Raw genomic sequence first — 23,284 nt, 5'->3', positions numbered from 1 at the left:
TTTTTCTTATAAAAATTTTCAAATATTCAGAAATATTCCTAAAAGAGTTTACTATAAACACCCATAAACCCACCACTAGACTTAACAACTGCTAACATTTTGCCATATTTACCTTCTCTCTCTGCACACACATATACACATATATTTGTTGTACCACCTGAAAGCCAGTTGTAGACATCAATACATGGCATCTCTTAATACTTGAGTATCCATCTCCTAAAAATAAGGTCATGCTCTTACATATCCACAATATCATTTCCACTTAAGAAAATCAATAGTTCCACCTTTATACATAGTTGTATGGGAACTTCTGAAGAACAAGAATCTCATCAATATAGTCTCAGTATTTTATTGATGCATAGCACTAATTTGAGTGATGAATAAAACGTTTCACCAATTGTTAAATTTAATAACCTCACAACAACTACTCTGCAAGCCATGAGTTTAAAACTTAAACAGCAAGCTTTGATTGTACAACGTGCACCTTCTGCCCATCAGTTTAATTACCAGCCCACACAAGTGTAAGTATTTTGGTTTCTGAACTATTTAATTCTGAATTCAAATACTGAAGCTGAATGAAGACAGAGATCACATGTGTCTGTTGTGAGACACCTAAGCATACCAAATATTTTTAAATGAATACTTTCAAGCCACTGAAAATGTTAGTGAAGAAACTGGAAGCGATGAAGCATAATGGTAGGACAATGGGAGTGTAATAGTTAAGAACATGGATTTTGAAGTCTGAAAAATCTGGTTTCTAACACAGATTCAAACATTTACGAGTAGCAAAAGTTTATTAGGGTAGTTAAGTGACCTCTCTAAGCTTTAGTTCCCACCTCTGTCAAATGATAAACCTAATTTAATACACCTCATGGAATTGTTGAGCGATATGAGAAAATATGTAAAGGACATGGAACACATAAGAACTCAGTTAATGGCAGCTATCGTGTTTTTTTTTTTATCTGCTTGAAACAAAAACTGTATTTCTCATGAAGAATTTTCAGAGGCAAAACATAAACCCTATGCCTGTGTATAGCAAGGACGCTAGGTGCTAGTCATCCAGGAGGCTTCCTACTTGCACAGCTGAGCTTTCCAGCACGCTAAAGCCCAGACAAGCATTACCCATGGGCCTCCAAAGATCGCAAACTTCCAGGAAGTCGAACCTGGTAAATAACACCCAATGGTCACCACCCTCACCCCTTCTCCTTCGGAGCGCGCGAGAACGCAACACTCTCCAACCGATTAGGTGCGGCATTAACCTGCAGCCTCCTTCCTTACTCTGGAATGCTGCAACGGACGGGGCTTTTGATCTTCTTGGAGGAGCCAAGAAGTAGAGGGATAAAGGCTGAGGAATGAAAAGAACCATCTCTACCCATAGAAGTCCCCAAATTCGAGACCGCCTACTTTGGCGGAGCGAGACTGCAGCCTGGCGTGCCAGCCAGAAGCTCAGCAGTTCTCTTTCAGCTAAGATGAAACCCCCCATATCTCAAACCCAAAAAATGGAAAAGGGAAGCAACAGAAGAAGAGGAGGAGAAATTAAGAAATGAAAGGACCCCCCAGGGCCGTACTGTCATTCCTACGTGCCCATGCTGCCTTACACTCTGGCACAAGCCCTTAGGAGCAGTGTGCCCTGGCTCCGCAGAGCGCAGCAGGAGACAAAGCGACTTCCCGGCAGCGGCGCAAACCTCGGGGGACCGGGTTCCATATCTCCATTCTTCCTGGGTCTCGGGGCCCTCACCTGCTACGGCTGCGGTCGCCACGCGAGCTGCTGGAGATGACCGAGCCCATTCAGGTCTCGGTTTCCCCTTTAATCCTGGGGGCACGAGTAAGGTGTCAAGAGACTCCAGCTGCTAGCTTGAAAGTGGGTCTTGCTCTCTTCAATAGCAGCTGAAGGGTCACACAGAGGTACAGCACGGCACTACTATTCCTCTCGAAGCCTGGTCACGCCTCTTCCCTGCCTGCCTCTGGTCTCACATAGAAACTTCCCCGGCCGGAACAATTTCCGGCAAGAGCTAAATAATCCGCCCTCACTTTTTCCGACCGAGGCTCCCCTCTTAACCACTCGGGTAGTTCCGCTTCCGGCAGCACCAGATAAGTCGCGAGAGGAAGCTCAAATCTTGACGCTTGCGTTTAGGGCCACTTCGGTGAGTGGTCGTTCTTGTATGCTCACACTTGATGATTATTAAAATAAGGCGTAACCTGACATTAATTTCCAAACCAATCGCGTCAACTGGTTTAAGGAAAGCTTTAATTGACTTCGTAGAGATTGCGCAGGCGCCTTGAGCGGGAGGGCCTTGCTCGGACGTTAAGCCCGCGCCAGCTGAGCCGTAAAGCGGCGAGTTCCGTTGTCGGGCCTCGGGTGAGGCCCACTCGGTGTAACCGAGTTTTACTTACTGGTCGTTTTCCTGCTTATGCTAAGTTTAGCTAGCCCTTTCCCTTCAGAATTAGTTAACGAGTAGCCAAAACGCTCTAGAAATGCTGCTTCACTTAAAGTAGCATCCGAGATTCCCAGCAAATTCAAAAGTTGAATGAGGCACTTGGCTGACAGTAAAGAATTCTCCCCCTTACTTTATCAAAGTTGTCAGTTAATCTGAACTATTACACCTTCGCCCCAATTAAAATCTGCTGTGGTGGGGAGAAACGTGAATTTAAGGAAGAATTTTGTCCTGTAGTTTTAAAGGAAAATGACTATCTCAGTGTGGGTTTTCTTTAAATAAACTTGTCTAAGCCAACTTAAAGAAATATTTTTTACAGTGGAAATCCATTTATGTGGCTTCATGTGTATGCATATGGAGATGAAGGCATTTTTGTTAAATGAATTTGTACGTTGAAGTCAAGCAGATTATAGCGAAGTGTCTCGTGTAATTAGATTTCCCAGTCTTTTATCGTGACATAAAATTGTGCTCTTCCATTTTTCAGAGATTAAAAAGAATAATTCAGAAGTAAAATTAATGAGCCCAAATAAACATATTTATTGAAATATTACAGATTTTAAGTTTTAAAGTTGGAACACATGCATGTTGTGACCTTTTAGACGCTTAAATTGGTCGTCTTGATAGGTTTTGCCCTTGGTGAAACACAGTTAAATCCTGATTTTATGTAAAGTGATCATCTTAACTACCTTTATTGTACAAACAAGATAAAATTATTTAAGAAATTAAGTAATAAGTATTCACACAAGTATTTGATTTCATTTAATGTTGTATCAGGGCCATAGTGTAAAAAGCTCAACCAACTTTAACCCTGACAGTTTCTCTTGCAAAATCAGGAGTTATCAGCGACTTTTCCTACCTATTGTTATTCCTATATATTTTAATACATGAGTAATTATTTTTAAAAGAATATTTGAAAATATGAGCATATCCAAAGGTGTAATGTAGACTTCATTTTTATAACTCAAACCACTTAATTCTCCCTTATAAATGATACCTTTGTTTAATAATATTTGAGTATAAGAAGATATTTATGTTTATTCCGAATATTACAGCTTAAAGCCATTTTCTCATATTGACTGCTCAATTGGGCGGTTTCTCGGGACCAAATAGCGAATGTACTTTTGAAAAGGAAAAAACTACTGGTTCTTTAAGTTATTCCTGTATGTAAATACCAAACATTAGCAGGAAACTTTTTTTTTCTTTAGACTTTTGTTTTTCTAATGGAGGTCCTGGGTTCAATACTATGAATAAAGCTTCTAGAAATATTCATATACAGATTTTTATGTGGACATATACTTTCATTTCTCTTGGGTTAAAGCTGTTTTCTGCCATATTTACACCATTTTTTATTTTTACCAGCAGTGCTTTACATCCTTAGTAGTATTGAGTATTGCCAGGTTTTGTTTTGTTTTTGTTGTTTTTTGCTATTTTGTTGGATGGATAGTGATATCTTCTTGTGGTTTTAATTTGCATTTTTCATTGTCTAGTGGTGCTGAACATCTTCCATGTGTTTATTTGCTAATCATACCTTCTTTGATGAAGTGTCTGTTCACATCTTTTGCCTATTTTAAAAATTGGATTTTTTTCCTTATTATTGAGCTTTGAGAGTTCTTTATAAATTCTGGACCCAAGTTATTTATTATATATGTGTACTGCATATATTTTCTCCTGGCTGTGATTTCTCTGTTTTCTTAGCAGTATCTTCAAAAGACCAAGAAGTTTTCATCTTTCTGTTACGTATGGTTCTTTCTGTTGGTGCTGTCTGGAAGTCATTGCCTAACTCAAGCTCACAAAGTTTTTTTGTTGTCTTTTAGAAGTTCTTTAGCTTTAGGTTTTACATTTAGGTCTGTAACTCATGGTGATTAATTTTAACCTCTACAGAAGGTGTAAAGTATGAGTTCAGATTCATCTTTTTTCATATGGATATTTGGTTAGTTGCTCCAGCATCATTTGTTGTAGATATTATCCTTCCTCTATTAAATTATCTTGGCACCTATGTCAAAAATCAATTCACTGTTTCTGTGTGGCTATGTTTCTGGACACTGTTCTGTTCCGTAGATCGATGGCTGTCATTTTGCCAACACAACACAGTCTTGATTACTAGAGAATTAAAGGAAGTCTTGAAACCAGGTTTCTTGTTGCATTGCATTGATTCTATAGATCCAATTTGGGGAAAACTGATACCTTAGTGAGTTTATCCAGTTTTTTTTTCTCATTGTTAGGGTGGGAATTACTCGTTTTCCAGCTTTCTATGTTCTAGACAGAAGCCTACATGGGAATTTTTAAATGCTATTTCAGAAAGGAATAATTTACTTCCATTGTTGAGTATTATAATTTACCAGTCAATTTCAATCTAAATTCACCACTTGAAGTCTTTTTTCTTATCTGGGAAGTGGGAGACTGAATTATAATCTCTGGGCCTCCTTTCAGCGCTACTATATTCATGTGTTCTTTAGTCAAGATTAATTTTTCAGTATATTTAATTTTCAAAAAGCTGTTCATATATCCCTACTTCTTGAAGATTAAATATATATATGGGGGGGAGGTAATTAGGTTTGTTTGTTTGTTTGTTTGTTTTAATGGAGATACTGGGGATTGAACCCAGGACCTCATGTATGCTAAGTACACACTCCACCCCTGAGCTATATCCTCCCCACTTAATATATTTTTAATATCCTTTGCTATATTATATTTGTGTGAAAGATGCCAAAGAATAGAAATAATGAAATAAACTAAATCTCCTGTTAGTAACAGTTGGTCTTCCATATTAGAAAGTCTTATTTCCTAAACTTTTTGGAAGCTAGAAATATACATTGTCAAGAATGATATGCATGTTTTAAAAAGTATAAAAATTAACTTTACAAAGAGAAATTGAAGTAGGAAACCTAATTCTTCTGTGAAATTACTTCTTGCCTTTTTTTCTTTGTTTAGGCAGTGCTTAGAAAAGAAATATAAGGAATTGACCTGATAGGTGCTTTTTGTTATACACTTAGAGAACTTAACATTGTTATCTGCTAGGTTATTTTGGTTCCAGTTAAAAGATTGCCAAAAAATTTGTCTGTACCTCTTGAGTGACCTATAATTTATAAACATCAGTGTTACCAGTCTACAACCTTTTCTTAACATGCAAAAGTTTAACTTAATAAATCTAGTTTGTATTTACTTGTTAAATGTCTTAACTCACAATTTTCAAACTATATGCCAAGGCTTCCCAGAACATCATAGTGAATTCACAGGGTGCCATGGAACATTTTAAATTTTCAAAGGAAACCGAACTGTACTTAATTTAACATCTATCATATCCCGTGTGGACTGTAAGTTTGAAGTAGTTCACATTTTCATCATTGTGTCACACTGCATTCCTTTCTTCATATCTTTTGCAAAAGTAGGTTTGGGGAAATAATAATGCAAATACTGCATGAAAATCAGTATGGAAAAGGAAATGGGGGTGGCAGTGTCTAATCTGATTCCAAAGTTTGAGAAGTTGTACACTGACCAGAGGTGCATGCATGCCATTAGTAAGTAACTATAGTTACCTCAGTGCTATAGAATGAATGCTCGTGTTCCCCCAAAATTCGTATGTTGAAGTCTTAACCCTCAATGTGATGGTATTAGGAGGTGAGGCCTTTGGTAGGCAATTAGTTCATGGGGTAGAACCCTCAAGAATGGAATAAGTGCCCTTATAAAATTATGAGAGTTCAGAGAGCTCCCGAGCCCCTTCTACCATGTGAGGATGTAGCAAAAATACCATTTGTGAACAGGAGGCAAGCTTTCGCCAGATACCGAATCCACCATCTTGCTCTTGAACTTCCCAGCCTCCAGACCTGTAAGAAATAAATGTTTGGTGTTAATTAGCAACACAGCCTATGGTATTATTAGAGCAGACTAAATGGACTAAGACCCCAGAGAAGGGAAACTGCAGGGAGGGTTGCTGTGGGAACTTAGAAGAGAGATGTTTTTAAGTATAAGGGTAAAGTATAGACGTCGCTGTGGTTTATGAAGACACTGATGTTTTCCAGTGGTCAGTTTTTTTTCTACTAGTTACAGTTAACCACCCCTCTGTGCTTTGGGACGAGTACTTCCTTTGAGGTGTGAGAGTTTGGTCTTTTGCTCCTGAAGGGTTTTTAGAGGCTTGAAAAGGCTTCTCCACTTTTCTTTTTAATGTCCTGCAGGAGACTTTTCAACCTTTACTGGTCCTTGAAAAAGAGGCAACAAAAGATTTTATCTTTTTTTAAAAATAAACCTTGTCTTCCTTCAGATACTATGCTTCCAGTGGCTAAGATGGGATGTTTTAAAGTTTTCTTTTAGATGATTTAGAACACTGGTGGTCCCCAAAGCCATTAAGAGAAAAAAATAATTTGGGTCATATATATTATAAATTTTACAGAATATAGACCATAATGAATTGATCTAAACTGAGGAAGGACAAGTCTGTCTCTTGGACTTGGAAGAGCTTGTGCCACTGTATCCTAGAGATGAAAATAAAATAGAGTGATTTTTGCTTGTTTGTTGGTTGCCTTTTTAAGAGTTAAGGAGAATTAATACAGAGCTAGAATGACAGGCAGGCAAATGGATAGGTAGTCCAGCAGTCTATATTCCCCACTTGAAACCACACAATTGAAAATTGATGAAGGGTAGAAGTTTGCCAGAGAATCCTTTGGCAGAGGGAAAGGCTGTAGATAGGAAGGCATGAAAATAAAGGCATCACGGGGTCTTTTGTGACAGATTAGGGTTGGGGAGAACTCGTGCTTCACCATAGTTGGTTCGAAAAACACTAAGATTTAGAGCAACCTGGAACTGGAAAACAGAAGTGTCTACGGAACAAGGACTAGAATAACCTCTTGATGCCTTTACTGTTTGCTGTTAGGGGTTATGACTATAAAGCATCTGTGAACATTTTTGTACACATCTTTTGATTGCCATATACTAATTTCACTGGCATATAAACTTAAAAATAGAATTGCCAAGTCCTTAGGGTAGACATTTTTTAGCTTAAGAAGAAACTGTGAGTTCTCCAAGGTAGTTCTAGCATTTTACACTTCTGCAATGTGTGAGAGTTTCAGTTACCTGTCCTCACAACACAACATAGTGTTGTCTATGTTTTTAATTTTTAGCTTTTTTGACAGTGAGTAGTTATAAATCATCGTGGCTTTAATTTGCATTGCCCCAAGGAGCTAATGGTGTTGAGCACGTTTTCACTTGCTTATTAACCATTTGGATATTCTTCTTTTTGAAATGTCATGTAAGATTTTCCCCACATTTTTTGAGGTGAGTTTTATCCTTTTCTTTTTGATTTGTTATATATGTTGGGTATGAGACCTTTGTTTAATGTGTATTTTAGAGATATGTTCTCCTAGTCTGTGGATTGCCTTTCCGCTTTTTTAATATGTCTTTTGATGAACAGGTTTGGTTTTAATGAAATCCAATTTGTTATAATTTTTCTTTTTGATAGTGCTTTTTGTGTCCTGTTTAAGAAATCTTTGGTTATCCCAAGGTTTTGAAGAACTTTTATAATGTTTTCTTCCAGAAGCTTTATAGTTTACTTTCCACATTTAGGTTTGTAATTTATCTGGAATTAATTTTGTGGAAGATTTAGGTAGGTAGGTAGCTAATGCTCATTTTTTGATACAGAAATCCAATTGCTTCAGCATCATTTATTGAAAATACCATCTCTTCCTCCATTGTATTAACACCTTTGTTGTAAATTAATTGACTACATGCATGTGAATTTAATTCTGGACTCCCTGTTCTATTTCAGTGACCTATTTGTCTATCTTCATGCCAATACTGTCTTATTTACTATAGTTTTATAGATAGTCTTAAAATCTGACCCATTCATTTTTGAGATGTTTTAAAAACTGTGATAAGGTACATTTGTTTGATTTGGGCATATAACCATTTATCATAAAATGAAAAAATTATATTTAATTGAAAGTGAATTAAACTTAGAATAAACTAACAGAATCAGCCCATGTAAGTAACATTTCAATTGATGGTAATGAGAGACTTTAAATAAAACTTTTTGAAGTGTACTTGTTCATTTCCTTTTTTCACAGAGTGTGGAAAATTTTCAGTCATTCTTTTCACATGGAAAGAGACAAGATAATGTGTCATGTTTTATCTCAAAAATAGCATTTGAATATTTTAGTTCATATACATCACACAGTTCCTTTTCTGTACTACAATTATCTCTGTCACAGATAACATTCCGGGAATGTTCAATTCACACGTAAGCAGAAATATGACAGAGGCTTGAACTTAAATAGCAACTGACTTAGTTTATCATTCAAATTATATCTTTAAATACCTTTTACCTAGGTTCATGATGGTTCGTAATGGAAAAAATGGTGATCTTCATCTTAAACAGATTGCATATTACAAACGAACTGGTGAATATCATCCATCTACACTGCCGAGTGAGAGAAGTGGCATAAGAAGAGCAGCAAAAAAATTTCTCTTCAAAGGTAGCTAATGCCCCCAAGTTTTAGTATAGGGGTTATATGAGTGCTTCTCCATACATGTTCTTTGTGGGATCCCGGGAATTTCTGTAGTAATTGGTTGTTGCTTAACAATTACCAGTTAAATTGATAATGCCACTCAGTCTAGAGCAAAATGAAAATCACACTGAAGCTGACTGAAGGCCAGTAAGCCTGAAAAGGGCATCTTAAGTCATAGATGATAACATGAAAAGACAAAATAACTAAATTAACCTCTCCTGCTTTTGTCCTCAGGTAGGTCCTACTCTATTGGCGCACTTCCAAGTGCTCATGTCACTCTCAATGAGGAACTTATGTGATCCGTAACATGGAAGTGATGACAAAGTTAACTTGCTTACTATACTTATTTCTGTAGTTTCTCCCTCCCACTGCTGTTAAGTAGTCTCAGAATCATATTTATGTTTGAACTCCTAATTCCTCTGAAAGAATTAAATATTTGAAAGGTAGACTGTTTATCTTGAAAGAGTATGATAATTTCCCCCTCTTTCTCCTCCTCCTCCAAAGGAGAAGAGAAGTGTGGAATAAGATAAGCAAGAAGTACAGTCACCAGATGACTAAATGAATGTTGGTGTTATTAATGAGAGTTTCACCTATAGGTACAGAATCGGACTTCTCTCAAAGCAGGTCAAGAAAATTCTAAGATAATAAATAAACACCTGCTCATTTCTCCCTATGTATACCTCTTCTGATAACTCCCTTAAACTTAAGTACAGGCACACCTATTACATCCGAGACTGAAGAGAGGATTCATTCATTCATTCATTTAATCATCTATGCAACAATGTTTACAGAGTTCCTACTATGTGCTAGTCACATTTTAGGCCTTGAGGATAGTTGATGAATAAGATAGATAAGTCTCCTGCCCTTAGTTGCTTACTTTCTAACTCAAGTAAGGAATGTTCCACTCAGCATGTTCCTAATTAAACACATTAGTAGGTTAATGATGTATTTTGGAGTGTGAATATTTACTTATCAACACTGGAGAGGTGGCGGTTCTCTCCCTGCCCTGGTTGCTTCCCAGCCGTAGAACCTTCTCAGAAGTCTCCAGGGGGAAACAGAGAACTGTCCTGAGGATTAAGGTCCTCCCACTTTCTTGGCTTTACCAACTCTACCTCCTACTCAAATCCAGAAAAACTTAAGAGAGGTAGTTGCTTACAAAACTACAGTGATGATAAAATGCTGTTTTGGAAAATTCTATTCCAGAAGTTGCTTATCTGTACATAATTTCTTTGCTAATTCATGCCATTTTTAGGAGGTGCTGCTGCAAGCACTCTATTTTCTAGATTGAGTACTCCCATAGAAAGATTATTTCACACTTTCATATTTATCATGTGCTTTGATGAACAGCTAGCACTGCTTGTATTGACAGCTACAAAACACAGCAGTTCTCCTACATTTCTATTAAGTGTAACAGCTGAGGCCCTTTCAGATTGTATGGTAACATTATTACAAATATTCTGTCTTAGAGAGAAAAAGATTTAACAAAAATACCCTCATGGTTTGACAATAGGCTATGATTATCTTAAAACTATATAGATCTCTAAAAACTGCAATTATATCTTTTTGGTATTATTTATTCCAGAAAAAAAGCTGTTTTATGTTGGAAAAGACAGAAAACAAAATCGTTTGGTAATTGTTTCAGAAGAAGAAAAAAAGAAAGTCCTAAGAGAATGCCATGAAAATGATACTGGAGCCCATCATGGCATATCCAGAACCCTTACTCTAGTGGAATCCAGTTACTATTGGACTTCTGTGACCAATGATGTCAAACAGTGGGTATGGCTTCTGTATTCAGAATATTTTGAATAATGTCTTTGTAGTATAGATCTAAAATTCATTATTGCTCCAGATTAACCTAGATATCACTTTTCATTAGGTATTTTTTGTATGGATAGTTTTTGCACAAAGACATTGAAAGGGAGTTTTTTTTTTTTTCTCCTTTCAGACTTTGAAGTCACTAAAGTATAATTTGAACTAGAACAAAGCATTATTTAAACATTTGAAAATACTATAGATAGATTATTTAGACCAAATTTTCATCACTGAACTACTTTGTGTAGGCAGAATTTAAATGGGGCTGAAATTCCTTTGACTAAAAATAAATCATTACCTCTCTAGTGGCAGTCTTTTTTGGAGAGGAGCATATGTTCATAATAAGTCAGGCCTAGTATGTGCTCTCATCTTTTGTGCCTGTATCATTTTGATGTAGAAAATATCAAATATGGCAGAAACCTAAAATCAGCCAAATGCAAAATCAAGTTTTGAAGATGATGAAATTAGTCTGAGTTTTATAACTTTATAACCCATTAGAATTAAGTTAGAAAATAAAAATTTTGATCAAAACTAACTATAGTACAATAAGATCATTTTAAAAACTTTGTTCAGGAGTTGGCTTGAAAGTAGTTTCCAAAGTGGAATTCTAGAAATATGTTTAACAGTGAGTGGCACCATCCATAGTTGATCAGTTGCCCTCTTCTCATCTCACTCAAATGAAAGTTCCATGGCAGCCTGTGCTTTGTTTTTGTGTATTTCTTCTCCCAGGACCTAGAGGAGTTTCTGGCATCTATAAATATTTTTTAAGTAAAATTATGTTTTAAATTTTATTAAATAGATGAATGAATGAACTTATTAGAGTGGTAACTTTAAAATAAAAAAATCTTTCTTACAGAAATTGTATACTCACATACTGATTTAAACTTATAGCAAACTTGTTTTAAGATCTATTCAATTAATAAATATTTATTGATTGTAAACCAGAATTCTGTTCCATATGAATAAGACCCCTTAAGATGGTCATTGAATAGTAGTAGCAAGTGATATTTGCTGATCATTCTGAGTAGAAGGGTTTATTTTATTGAGAACAGTCCAGAAGATTCTCCTTCAAAACACAAAGTACCTATCAACCATTTTAAAGTTCAGATTTATACAACTGCTTTCATTATGTTGAACACATTAACATTTGTGTATCTTTTCTTTATTGTGTGCCTGTTTTATAGGTGTATGCTTGTCAGCATTGCCAAGTGGCAAAAAATACAGTTATTCTAGCACCTAAACAGCACCATCTCAAGGTGGAGAGTCCATGGAGTATAGTTACTGTTGATCTGATGGGCCCATTTCATACAAGCAACAGAAGTCATGTATATGCTATAATCATGACAGATTTGTTCACAAAATGGGTTGTGATTTTGCCTCTGTGTGATGTTTCAGCATCAGAAATTTCTAAAGCTATTATCAATATATTTTTCTTATATGGACCTCCTCAGAAAATAATAATGGACCAAAGAGATGAGTTCATTCATCAGGTAAGACAAATAAACTACTTAGATCCAGGAGCATCTTTTACTCACTTTTCAGTGCCCAGCACACCTTATTATATGGTGTTTAATAAGTTTAGATAAATTCCTACAGATATAGAAGTTAAATATTATATAGTAGTTGAACTTAAGTTAAGAGACCAGGATTTTAGTACCTACTGTGCCACTAAGTAATTGAAAACCTATCTTCAGGTTTCTGCAAACTACAATGAGGAGGTTGGATCAAATAGTCTTTTTTTGCTTCTAGCTTAAAAATTCTGTGATTGACATGTAGAGGGAGAAATATATCATGTTCTTGAATGAGACTATTCAATATTGAAAAACATCAATTTTTCCAAAATCAAAATTGATTTATATAATTAACGAATTTAATCAGCATTAAAGGAGGGAGCTTTTCCCCTTGCCCTGGCCTTTATCCAGATTAAAGTTAACCTGAAAGAATAAGCAGGCAGGAATATATGTGAAAATTCAAAAAAAGGAATATAACTACTACACTTGAGGCATATTTTAAAATTTTGATAATTGACAGGGTACTGGGATAAGAAGATAGCCAGACTGTCTAGGTTTACATCACCTTTGATATCTCAGTCCAAAAGAAACACCTAAAGTTATACTTAGCAAGTAGTTAGGTCTTGTGCCAGGGATGTCCCTAAGGTTATCTCCAGGTTTTCTAATTCACTAGGAGAACTCAGCAGAATAGCATACTCATGGCTAAGATTTATTACAATGAAAGACTACAAAGCAAAATCATCAGAGAAAAGGCTCATGGGGATAGGTCCAGAGGAAACAAGGTACAGGCTTCTAAGATGTCCTCTCCCAGTGGAATCACACAGGACATGTTTAATTCTCCCAGCAAGGAGTTGTAGCAACACGTGTAAAATGTTGTTTAGCAAGGAAGCTCATTAGAGACTCAGTGCTAGGATTTTTATTGGAAGCTGGTACATAGACACCCTCTATCTGGCATGTACTGAAAATTCTAGATACTCAAAGAAAAGAAGGTGTTCAGCATAAGCCATCTTGTTTGTATCAACAGTGTAGGCACTGTGAGCCACCCTTATTAGGGAATGGCGGAAACCCTCACAAAATCCAAGTTCCTACACACCAGCCAGGGGCCAGCCTTGTAAACAGGTCTTTCAAAGGATAGAAGCCTCAGTTCTGCTGTGTTAACTCTTTTTCTGCACAGGTCCAAACAACTTAATATTTATGACCTAACCACTTAGCCGTTTAAAAAAAAACTCATAAATTGAAAGAAAACCAATTTTCATTTCATTCTTAAAAAGCCACAATTACTTACTTAATGAGATGTGTGTACCTGTTGAGCACTGCTCAGCTTCTGAAACCTTGGAATCAGACTGGATACTGCCATCCTCACTTCCTGTTTCACGTTGATTTTTACACAGTAGTTGCTTTATCATAGCACCTATCAAAAATACCAGTTCTGTAAAGATAAAACATCATCAAAAGGAATGTAGCCTTATCTAAGGTTGAAATCATAAACTACCTCAAGCTAGTAGTTTTCAGGGTGTCCAACATGTATTAAGGGGGCCTCTTGGCACAGGTTTTGGTAACCATGTTTAAAATGATAGAGCTGATACCACATATACATTGAGTTAGGGAAAGATTATTTAATAAATTTAAACAAATGAAAAATCAAATAGAAACTTCCAGATCAGCTTTATTTTTTATGTATTTTTCAGATCAATGTTGAACTGTGTGAATTGTTTGGCACAAAGCAGATTGTAATTTCTCATGCCTCCCAAACTGTTACTCCGAATGAAAGTACATCTAGCATGATCAGAATGTTTCTTTCCAAGCATTGTGCTGACTACCCGAACAACTGGGATGATCACCTGTCAGCTGTTTCATTTGCCTTCAACGCTACTCACTTGGTAGGTGCCTTTTGAGAATTCCATACTTTTGAGTTATGATGATTTTCTTGGCTACATGTTTTAATACAAATTGTTGTTTATTTTCCTTAAAATAGGAGCCTACTAAAAATACACCATATTTTCAAATGTTTAATCGAAATCCTTACGTGCCTGAGACTTCAGATATTCTTCGTGAACTGGATGGTGATAGTACAAGTATGTTTGCCAAAATTCTAGGTGCAGTTAAAGAAGCTGATAAAATAATGGCGAATAAGACAACTTCAGCAGGACAGGTGATTCTATTTAATAGAAAAAAACTATCTAAAAAAATCTGTGAACTGATTTAAAAAAAAATTTCAGCATATACACACCCACGATCCACATACACGCACAGACATAGATATGATATACCCTTAAACCAAATTTTTTCTATTGAATTCTGCTTGTCTTGGTTAAACAGTGTGTTTATTAGCTATGAAATTCGAACAGACATTAATGGCAATACCATGTATTTTGGAATCAAGGTAGAACTGAATTCAGATCCCTGCTCTTGCTTTCCAGTTGTTTGACGCGGGCATATTACTCTATCTCATATTACTTTATTTTCTTTATAAAGTTGGGGTAATAACACTGACCTTGAAATGCTGTTTTAAGAATTAAATGAGATTCTTGTCTACCTTTTAGTAGCATCTCAGTAAATAACCATTGTTATATTAGTAATATCTGCATTTACCTTAAAGAAACTGTAGCTCTTTCATTTCTTTGTTTTCTCTTCTTTTACATTTGCAGGTGGAGAACAACAATTTCAAAGAACTAAATAAAAACAAAGTCATTGTTAAAAAGAAACCAAAGCAATTAAATCCATTTCATCTAAAAGTGGGTCATGAAGTTTTAAGACAAAGGAAAAATTGGTGGAAGGATGGTCGTTTCCAGTCTGAATGGGTTGGTCCTTGTGTCATAGACTATATTACAGAGAATGGATGTGCTGTTCTGAGAGACAACACTGGGACCCGACTTAAAAGACCTATCAAAATGTCCCACCTCAAGCCCTATGTAAGAGAGTCCAGTGAGCAAGGTAATTATCTGACATTTTTACTTCTTGACATTTTTACTTTCTTTGAATGAGGAGAGAAGTTAAAAATATAAGAAATCTCCCTCCCTTCCTCCCTCTTTGGTTAGGTTTTCTCTTCTCATTTTTTTATAAAATTTGGTACAGTTCTAGTTCCCAGGCAGTCTTTTTTATTAGCGTCCTGAAACCGTCAGACTCCTAAGAGATTTTATTTTGATTTCTAGTGTGCTTTTCATACACTTTCCCACTGTTCATATGGGAGACACTGAATGTGTTTCACAGAAGGAAGAATTCTATCTTCTCTGTTTTCATTTTCAGAATATTTTATCACTTTTAGCATGAAAAGCTAACAATTAAAATAATGCCAAAAAACAAAGCATGAAAAGATAACAACTAAAATAATGCCAAAAACAAACATACTGTCTTGAATTCTATTGTGAGATAAAACATATTAGGGGACTTTAAAAATGTGATTAATTTTTAATGTTACATCATAGGCACATCATGGGGGATACAGAGAGAAGGAGGTATTCAGAATGCTAAAAAGCGCTGTAAGAGGAGGAAGTAGCACCCTATACAAAGTGATATGTGCCCCCAAGTATGCTTCTGAATATTCAAGATACCCTGATCTCTCTAATCCCATTTTTCATAGACTAGAACTAACTGAAATGGCTTTCAGATTAAATTGCACTTCATTCAGACTTTTATTTTGTCCTGTCGTATCTGTTCCCTAGAGTTTCTCTGGAGTGGGTGAACTGGTACCTTAGCCAGTTAATTTTTTTCTATAAAGAAAGATAAAGCATGAATATTATTTGAATGTAACAATTAATGGAAGATATAATTTAGTACACTTTTGAACGATGTAAACAACTGAGTTATTTAACAGTCTTAAGTAAATTATTATAAGAACAACAATAGATAACGCTCTTTCTCTGGATATGAAGCCCATGGGGCGGCTCTGTAACAGCTCAGCTCTGCTTCTCATCCGGGTCACAGCTCTCACGTTAAAAGCTCTTAGTACCTTTCTCTCTGCGTATGACAGAACAGTTGTGCTCTAGTAATAAACGTATCTTGCACTGTTCTAATTCACAAAGCTCGCAGTACCTTCATTCCCTTAGTTAGGAGATGAGCACTTCCATTCCTTGTGCCTCTTCTCGGTTCTGAGCTACCCTTTATGATTTCTCCGTTCTGCAAGTTAAGTAGGAACAAAAGATTATACAGGTACAGGTTGTCCTTTCTTCTTCAGCATGATTTTCCCCTTAATCTTTGGCGTTCAGCACTTGCTTCCTTCTAATGTGTTAACCTTCCTTAATTAATACAAAATTTATGCATAAAGTGTTGCCGTGTCAGGATCCATTTCAACATTTTGCAACTTGCTCTTGCCAAAGAATTTCTTGAGGAGGCCAGACTTTTTGCTACTGCGGAGTATTTCAGAATCTGATTGAATAGAACAGTTTCTGAACAGAGGCAGTATAATTTTTGCTTCATGGTTGAATTCTCTGTAGATACTTCTTCCAGTAAAATAAAGGAAACTGAAGTATTAGTACTAGTGTACATATAAAGAACCTGAGATTGATGGATAAAAAAATTTTTTTTTTTTTTTTGTTAATCAAAGGAAGTACTGATCTGGCTATCCTGGAGTCTTGTTCTTGTTTACTATTTGGTCTTGTTTTGTGTTTCTCTTATTTGTAGAAATTCAAAACAAATGTGATTCCTATCATCTTTTTCTATGGTACCACATATTTTTTCTCCTGAAAATTCTCACCTCAAAAGCTGATTTTAAAGAGTCTTAGAACTAAATTTAAAGCAAACAGAATGTCTTTGAGTAGTCATCCCATTCTTTTATTTGACATAGACTTGAACACAGTGTAGCCTAAAGAACTATGAATTTGTCCATCTGCATTGCTGCTCTTCCCAGCCTTGAGATTTCATAACTGTTAAAACTCACTGTCCAAAGCAGATACGCTTCTGTTGCCAACTGCTTATCCATTCTTATCTAGAACATAACGTAAAGGGAGCACATTCAGTACTAGGTCAAAAATATTCTTCATTGCTATTTTAAGCAGGCCTATTTGCCTTTTTGTCTAGTTCAATACCAGGCACCTTTTCAAAACTATGTGTTAATTCAAAACTAACAAGAAACTTTACGACATACCATACTGTTTCTTTGTGATCATAATGTTTCCCTTTGAAAGGAAAACTGTTACTGACCCGCTATTCTGTCTGACATAGATTTTGAGGAGTTTTATGTTTGTTTTGTTTTGAGTGAGAATTACTGTGATAAATTTGTGTCTGCCTCCCCCAACTCCCCCAGAGGTTTTGGTCTGATTGCTCTTCATAGTTTGTGAATTGGTTTTCATTATTTTATAAGTTTCCTATTGCTGCCATAACCAATTACCACAAATTTAGTGGCTTAAAACAACACAAGCTTATTAGTTACAATTCTGTACTTACAAGTCCAACATAGGTCTCATGGGGCTAAAATCAAAGCGTTGGCAGGGCTGAGTTCCTTTCTGGAAGCTCTAGAAGGGGATCTGTTCTGTGCCTTTTCCAATTTCTGCAGCCTACCCACAGTGCTTGGCTGGTTGTCCTCTTCTGTCTTCAGAGCCAGCAATAGGGGTAGAGTTCTTCTCATATTTCAGCACTCCACCCTCCTCTTTTTCCTTCCCCCTCCACATTTAAGGACCCTTATCGTTGGGCCCACCCTGATAATCCAGGATTACCTCCCTATTTTAAGGTCAACTGGTTAGCAACCTTAATTCCATCACTGTTTTAATTCTCCTTTGCCATATAAGTTAAGGTTTTCACAAGTTTCAGGAGTTAGTACATGAATATCTTTAGGGGCCTGTTATTCTGCCTACCACAGTTACGGGCTACACTCACAAAACAAAATAAAGCTTAGTCTCTATATTATCAAGCCCGTGAGCTTGACTTTCTTATAAATATGTAGTATCCACATTTGTATCCACCGAGGATCGGTTCCAGGATCCCCACAAGTACCGAAATCCTTTCATTCTGAGGTCCCTGATACAAAATGGCATAGGACAGTCCTCCCCTAGCCCCTTGCCCCCTCCCTGTCTCAACCCCTGCACTCACAGCTTCCACCAACTGGGGGTTCACCCAGCCTCGGATGCAAACCTTAAAGGAAGGAGTGCCAACTGTAGTTTTTGCAAAGCACCTCACTTTGGCCCCTTAGTTCTCTGTGTTAGAATTGGTTATCTATTATAATTGACTATTATTTGTATCAAATTATAGCTATTTGTTGTTATTTTATCATGAGAAAAGATGTACTAATATGGCAACACATTGTAGTAGCTTTAGGGTATCAGGCCATATATAGGATTAGTTTAGTCACCTCTCTTCAGAATAAAAACAATTAAGCATTCTGGAAACCTTGCACTTTTCTTTGTATTTGGAGCAATAAATTAATCCAAATCACTCAGACCTTTCTCAGGCTTTGATTTTAACTTCTTTTTCTCCTTAGGGAAATTTTTAAATTTATTTCTTAATCTCATTTTTCACTCCTTAAAACTATATAAGGAAAAGTATGTCAAAACTGCTGGTGACACCTTCCTGAAATGTCTTGAAAATACCTCTGCTTCTAAGAAACTAAAGACTTTATTATTCAGTCTCCTCAAAACTGAAATAATGCTTCCATCAAACATGTCATAATTATAACTAAATCAATAGAATGAGAAAATAAAAATACTTAAGCAAAGTCTATCATGTAGTGTGACTTAGTAGAAAAGATCCTTTAGTATGGTGTGTTCACCTCTCTCTGTATCTTGAGAGCAAAAACTTACTGTGTTCCTTTCTATAGCCGTAACTCAGGATTATTCTAGATTAGCATCGGCCAGTGGATATATAATGCAAAAACTACGTAATGTGTAATCTAAAATCTCTAGTGGCCATGTTAAAAAGGTACAAAGAAGCAGGTGAAGATAGTTCTAATAATAGATTTTATAGCCCAACGTATCTAATATAGTATGATTTCAACATGTATACAAGGCCTCAAAAGTCTCTTTCTGGCAATCTTTGGTAATCTTTTTTGAAGTTAAAGAGCATTTCTGTTGGCTCCACTAGATTTAGAGCATAGTAGGAGTTGAAACATACCTGACCTTTCCAAATGAATGAGTATTTTGTTTTTTTTTCCTCCACAAACAAAGCTTAAAATCTCCATAGTTTTCCATTACATATAATGTGATTTGTATAGAATGTGCTGAGTATAATCCTTATTCTCTACAGTTGTATTACAGTAAGTTACTTTAAAGTTTCACTTATTTAAAAGAAAAACTGTCTGTGTGTATTAAGATATATATTGCTTTCGCTTACTTACATGAAGATGCTCTCCTCTTACAAACAAGTGAGGCTGGTAAAGTCCATTTGTTTCTAAGTCCAGTGTAACTTGGAGGTGCTTAAGCTCCAGATCTTTAAATGCATTTCTAGGAAATAAAAGTGATAACTTCTAAGAGCTTTACATCTATCTGTATTTTCCCTGTTGATACATGTTTACTGGACATATTCTTCTAAAATAGACCTGCTTCATCTGTATGGGAAAAAATTTTTGAGATAGAAAATTTCCTTGCTTAAAAAAAAAAATTTCCTTCATCGATGATCTCTGCAAAGATGTTTGGATATACCTGAAGTGCTGCAGCGGCTGCTGTCACTAGCACTTCACAGCACCATGTGGACCCCGAACCTACCTATCAGAATGCTCCACGGATTATTAGAAATATTTTAGCATATTAGCAACACTTTTTACCACACTTAGCCTTTTTCAGGTCTCCTTTAAATTACTACCTAGCCCTCTCCACTGTTAACAGGCGAATAGCAAACTTTGTCGTTAAACCTCTAGCAACACATTCTAAAAGTGTTTCAGTTTCACTGATCATTTTTCCTCCTTTTTGCTGCTGTTGAACAGAGCGCTCCTCACGGGTAGCATGAGTTATTTATCTTTAAGAATTGTTCTCTTGTCCAGCAATTCATCCCCTACCAATCGATGTACAAAAAGCATTTTCTTACTACCTTCAGTTATCTATACTTTTATTTACATGTGTATCTTTTTAACAGCATTTTCAATCTAATTACTACTTCTGCATTAATAAGAATTGGTGGGATTAAACTTGGGAAACTTCTCAAAACTAAAATACCGAGTACACTTTGACTGATGAAGAACAAAATGGGCAGAACTCAATGCCCATACAAACTCAAGTCCACTTAGGCCATATCTTGGGATAAAGCATAGCTTTGTTTGATCTTTTGATGTCTGTAAATTTAAAATTCTTAAGTTTGTAACTTCTGGGGTTGAATAGGCTCATGAGCTTTTCACATATTAGTATGAGGATGGGTAGGTTGGAATCATGTTCTAGGATATGTTAGCAAATTTATCTTTTTTGAGAAACTTTCATGGATCTCTAATCTGAATGGGCAATTAATGTTCCTTTTGCTATTTCTTGAACTTAAAATTTGAGGACTAAGCTATTAAAATCTTTAAAAGACCGTTAATGTTTTGGGAGAAAATCCAGAAAGAGACGGCAGGATTTCAGGAAGTTAATCAGCTGTGGTGGAAGAGTTCCTTGTTGTAATGAATTAAAATATCAAGTAGGGAGGAATTCTTTCATATACATTAACCTTTATTTATAAAGATGCTGCTGCTTTGCCATCAGTTTAACATCCGTTTGAAGCATTTTCCTTTTTTGATAGTGATGATAAATTTGCCCAAAATAAAATAAAATGCTGACAAGGAAAATTTCTTGTCAATATTTCCGTATGGATTTAGCTACACCTTAAGAGTTCATGAGGATTTTGGTATTAAGTCACACTTAGGTAAGCTAAACTTTTTAATGTGATTCATTGTAGCCTTCCTACTTTCACATTCCTATCACATAGCCTGATTCTAGGAACTTTATCTTCATTTTAGTTTATAACTTCATATTATAACAATTTGATATCATTGTCCTAATATGGACTCTATAAAAAATAGCAAATTACTTAAAATTGAAAATGTATGGATTTAACAATTCTCTTTGTCAAAATATCTTTCAAGACCCCATTATAATTCACCAGAAATGCTTTGCAGAAGTATTTAAGGATATCATGAACATCAAAAATACAGTTTTATAACTTTTGTTTTTAACCAGTACCATAATTCTCAGCCTCTTCCACCCCCTCACCCACACCTACCAAAGACAGGTCAAGAGAACAGGAAAGCTTGGATCTTTTTAATTTCTTGGTCTCTCCTGAATTCTGTATATATGAACTGCCAAATTTGTATCTCATTTTATTCATTCTTCAACATGTAGATTTATTTAGTAGACAGGAGAACCCACCTGAAATTAATCTTGATAGTTAATTTTTATTACTTGGGATTTTGTTCCTCATTTAACATTGTTTAATTTTAAAATGATATTTAATTGTAATTCTAAAAGGCCAAATTGTAATGTTTCTTCTTTCAGACAATCTTTATCTCTTACAAGGTTCAGTAGTGGCAGATCATGACTACATTGGATTGCCTGAAATTCCAGTTGGAGCATACCAAGCAAATATTCTGGTAGAAGATGCAACTATTGGAGTAGTCGATAACGAACTACTGACATCAAGCAAGGATCGTGAACTATTAGAATACAGAAATGCCAAAATCTCTCCATTGATAGGCGATCATAGTACTCTTGAAAAGCAGACTTTTAGTCTATTGGACTCTTCAAACCAAGTCCTTGAGTACTTAAGTTAGTAAATGCCAACATTTATTTAAAGTGCGTGTTTAGAAAGTATATCTCCTTGAATCTTTGTATCTTTTCCATTCAAAAATGTTACATAGAAAAAGTGTCTTGACACACTCTCAATGACTAAATTCAGAAGATTTATTTTATAACTATTTATTTATCTAAAGTTGTACCTCATTTGAATGTCAGTGCATATATGTATAAAGGTGAAGGAAGCATATAATATATAGAATTCACTTTTTCTTCTAAAAAAAAGAACAGGCAAAGCATGCTTGCTTCTTAGGAAGTAAACTAAATTCTAGCTCAGAACACTCAAATATTTGTCTGGTATTGGTACTATGTCTTTAGTTTTCTTTTTTTTTTTGAATGTTCTCCCCTTTTAAAAAAATAAGTTTGAACTACCTAGAATGGGATTAATAAATATTTATTCAACCATAATAATGTATTAAGTGAAACTTCTTTCTGTGTCATTGAAACTTCTAAAAACAGTATTAAAGGAAAAAGTTTAGAGTTGTTTAATGGGCTCTTACTGGATACTGGTAATTTCACCTTGTTAGACAGGCTCAGGGTTAGGATCTAAAACTATGGACTGGATTGAAAATATGTGTGTTTCCATAATGTATATTGAAGTCAAAAGCTTCCATTAATAACATTTTTTCCTGTCTTAAAGAAGTAAATAATAATGATAAAATAACTGATAAAGATTTTAAACTGTAATTTCTATGATAGTTATAACTTTGATCAACAAATATTTGTCATAAAGCACTTTTTAAGAACACTGGAGAAAATAAAAGCTGTGTGTGCCTGATCCTCATAAGGGACCTACAGTCAGGTAAGGAAAAAAGACCTTATAAGCCACATACAACATAAGTTACAAGTTACATGCTAAATTCCATAAGAGAAGTGCAAGTAATATACTTAGGAAGGCAAAAAAGAAAGCGGTTATTTCTGGGTGGGAAACTTAGGTTTATGCTCAAGGAAGAAGGATGATTTGAGCTTGACCCTGAAGAGTGAATAGGATTTGATGAGAGGATTTAGAGAACTAGAGGAAAAGAAATGCAGAGACAGGAAAGTATTGTGTTTCCACAAAAGCAGGGCTTTTTGTTGTCTACATTGCCTCGGGTGTAGGTGAAGTAGTAAGGTATGAGGAAATAAAGCTGAAAGAGAAGTAGAAAATAGAAAACCTTATAGAGGGCTTCCAATACTGTTAGAAGTTGAATTGTGTCTGCCTCCCTCCAAATTCACATGCTGAAGTCCTAAACCATAGTACATTAGAATGTGATCTTACTTGGAAATGAGGTTATTGCAGGCAGTAACATTAGCTGAGATGAGGTCATATCGGAGTAGAGTGTGGCCCTAATCCAATAGGACTGATACCT

At 35.7% G+C, this 23,284-nt stretch overlaps 2 protein-coding genes across 16 annotated transcripts in view; one reads left to right on the top strand and one right to left on the bottom strand.

The window, feature by feature from the left end:
* PPIP5K2 (diphosphoinositol pentakisphosphate kinase 2) overlaps window positions 1-1,983 on the bottom strand; it is a 70,073-nt gene extending 68,090 nt beyond the window's left edge. For 6 of the 11 annotated variants that reach the window (XM_064482842.1, XM_064482817.1, XM_064482820.1 and 3 more), the window contains exon 1: window positions 1,739-1,983. The gene's annotated coding sequence lies outside the window, so the exon portion shown is untranslated. The remainder of the gene's footprint in view (window positions 1-1,738) is intronic. The other 5 variants (XM_064482828.1, XM_064482824.1, XM_064482833.1 and 2 more) reach the window with 1 other exon arrangement.
* An 88-nt stretch (window positions 1,984-2,071) lies between these two features.
* On the top strand, window positions 2,072-22,350 carry GIN1 (gypsy retrotransposon integrase 1). 5 transcript variants are annotated; one of them, XM_031448769.2, is made up of 8 exons: window positions 2,072-2,144; window positions 8,754-8,899; window positions 10,515-10,708; window positions 11,929-12,234; window positions 13,944-14,135; window positions 14,231-14,407; window positions 14,904-15,189; window positions 21,660-22,350. In XM_031448769.2, exons 2-8 carry the CDS (start codon window positions 8,758-8,760, stop codon window positions 21,911-21,913), a joined length of 1,551 nt encoding a protein of 516 aa, XP_031304629.1. In that variant the 5' UTR covers window positions 2,072-2,144; window positions 8,754-8,757; the 3' UTR covers window positions 21,914-22,350. The 5 variants fall into 5 exon arrangements, with proteins under 5 accessions (XP_031304629.1, XP_031304628.1, XP_064338927.1 ...); XM_031448768.2 differs by having other exon boundaries at window positions 21,639-22,348; XM_064482846.1 differs by lacking the exon at window positions 2,072-2,144 and adding an exon at window positions 7,375-7,703 and having other exon boundaries at window positions 21,639-22,349.
* Window positions 22,351-23,284: the final 934 nt, after the last annotated feature.

Source organism: Camelus dromedarius, chromosome 3, assembly GCF_036321535.1.
Source record: "Camelus dromedarius isolate mCamDro1 chromosome 3, mCamDro1.pat, whole genome shotgun sequence".
In the NCBI taxonomy this organism is placed as follows: Eukaryota; Metazoa; Chordata; class Mammalia; order Artiodactyla; family Camelidae; genus Camelus; species Camelus dromedarius.
The sequence above is the reverse complement of the archived record's forward strand: the minus strand, read 5'-3'. Positions and strand labels throughout refer to the sequence as shown.

Bases quoted from the DNA above. Each gene is read 5' to 3' on its own strand.
- GIN1 (XM_064482846.1), top strand. From the start codon at position 8,758: ATGATGGTTCGTAATGGAAAAAATGGTGATCTTCATCTTAAACAGATT. The intron at 8,900-10,514 runs GTAGCTAATGCC...TATTTATTCCAG, and splicing joins AAAAAAATTTCTCTTCAAAG to AAAAAAAGCTGTTTTATGTT. The intron at 12,235-13,943 runs GTAAGACAAATA...TGTATTTTTCAG, and splicing joins GAGATGAGTTCATTCATCAG to ATCAATGTTGAACTGTGTGA.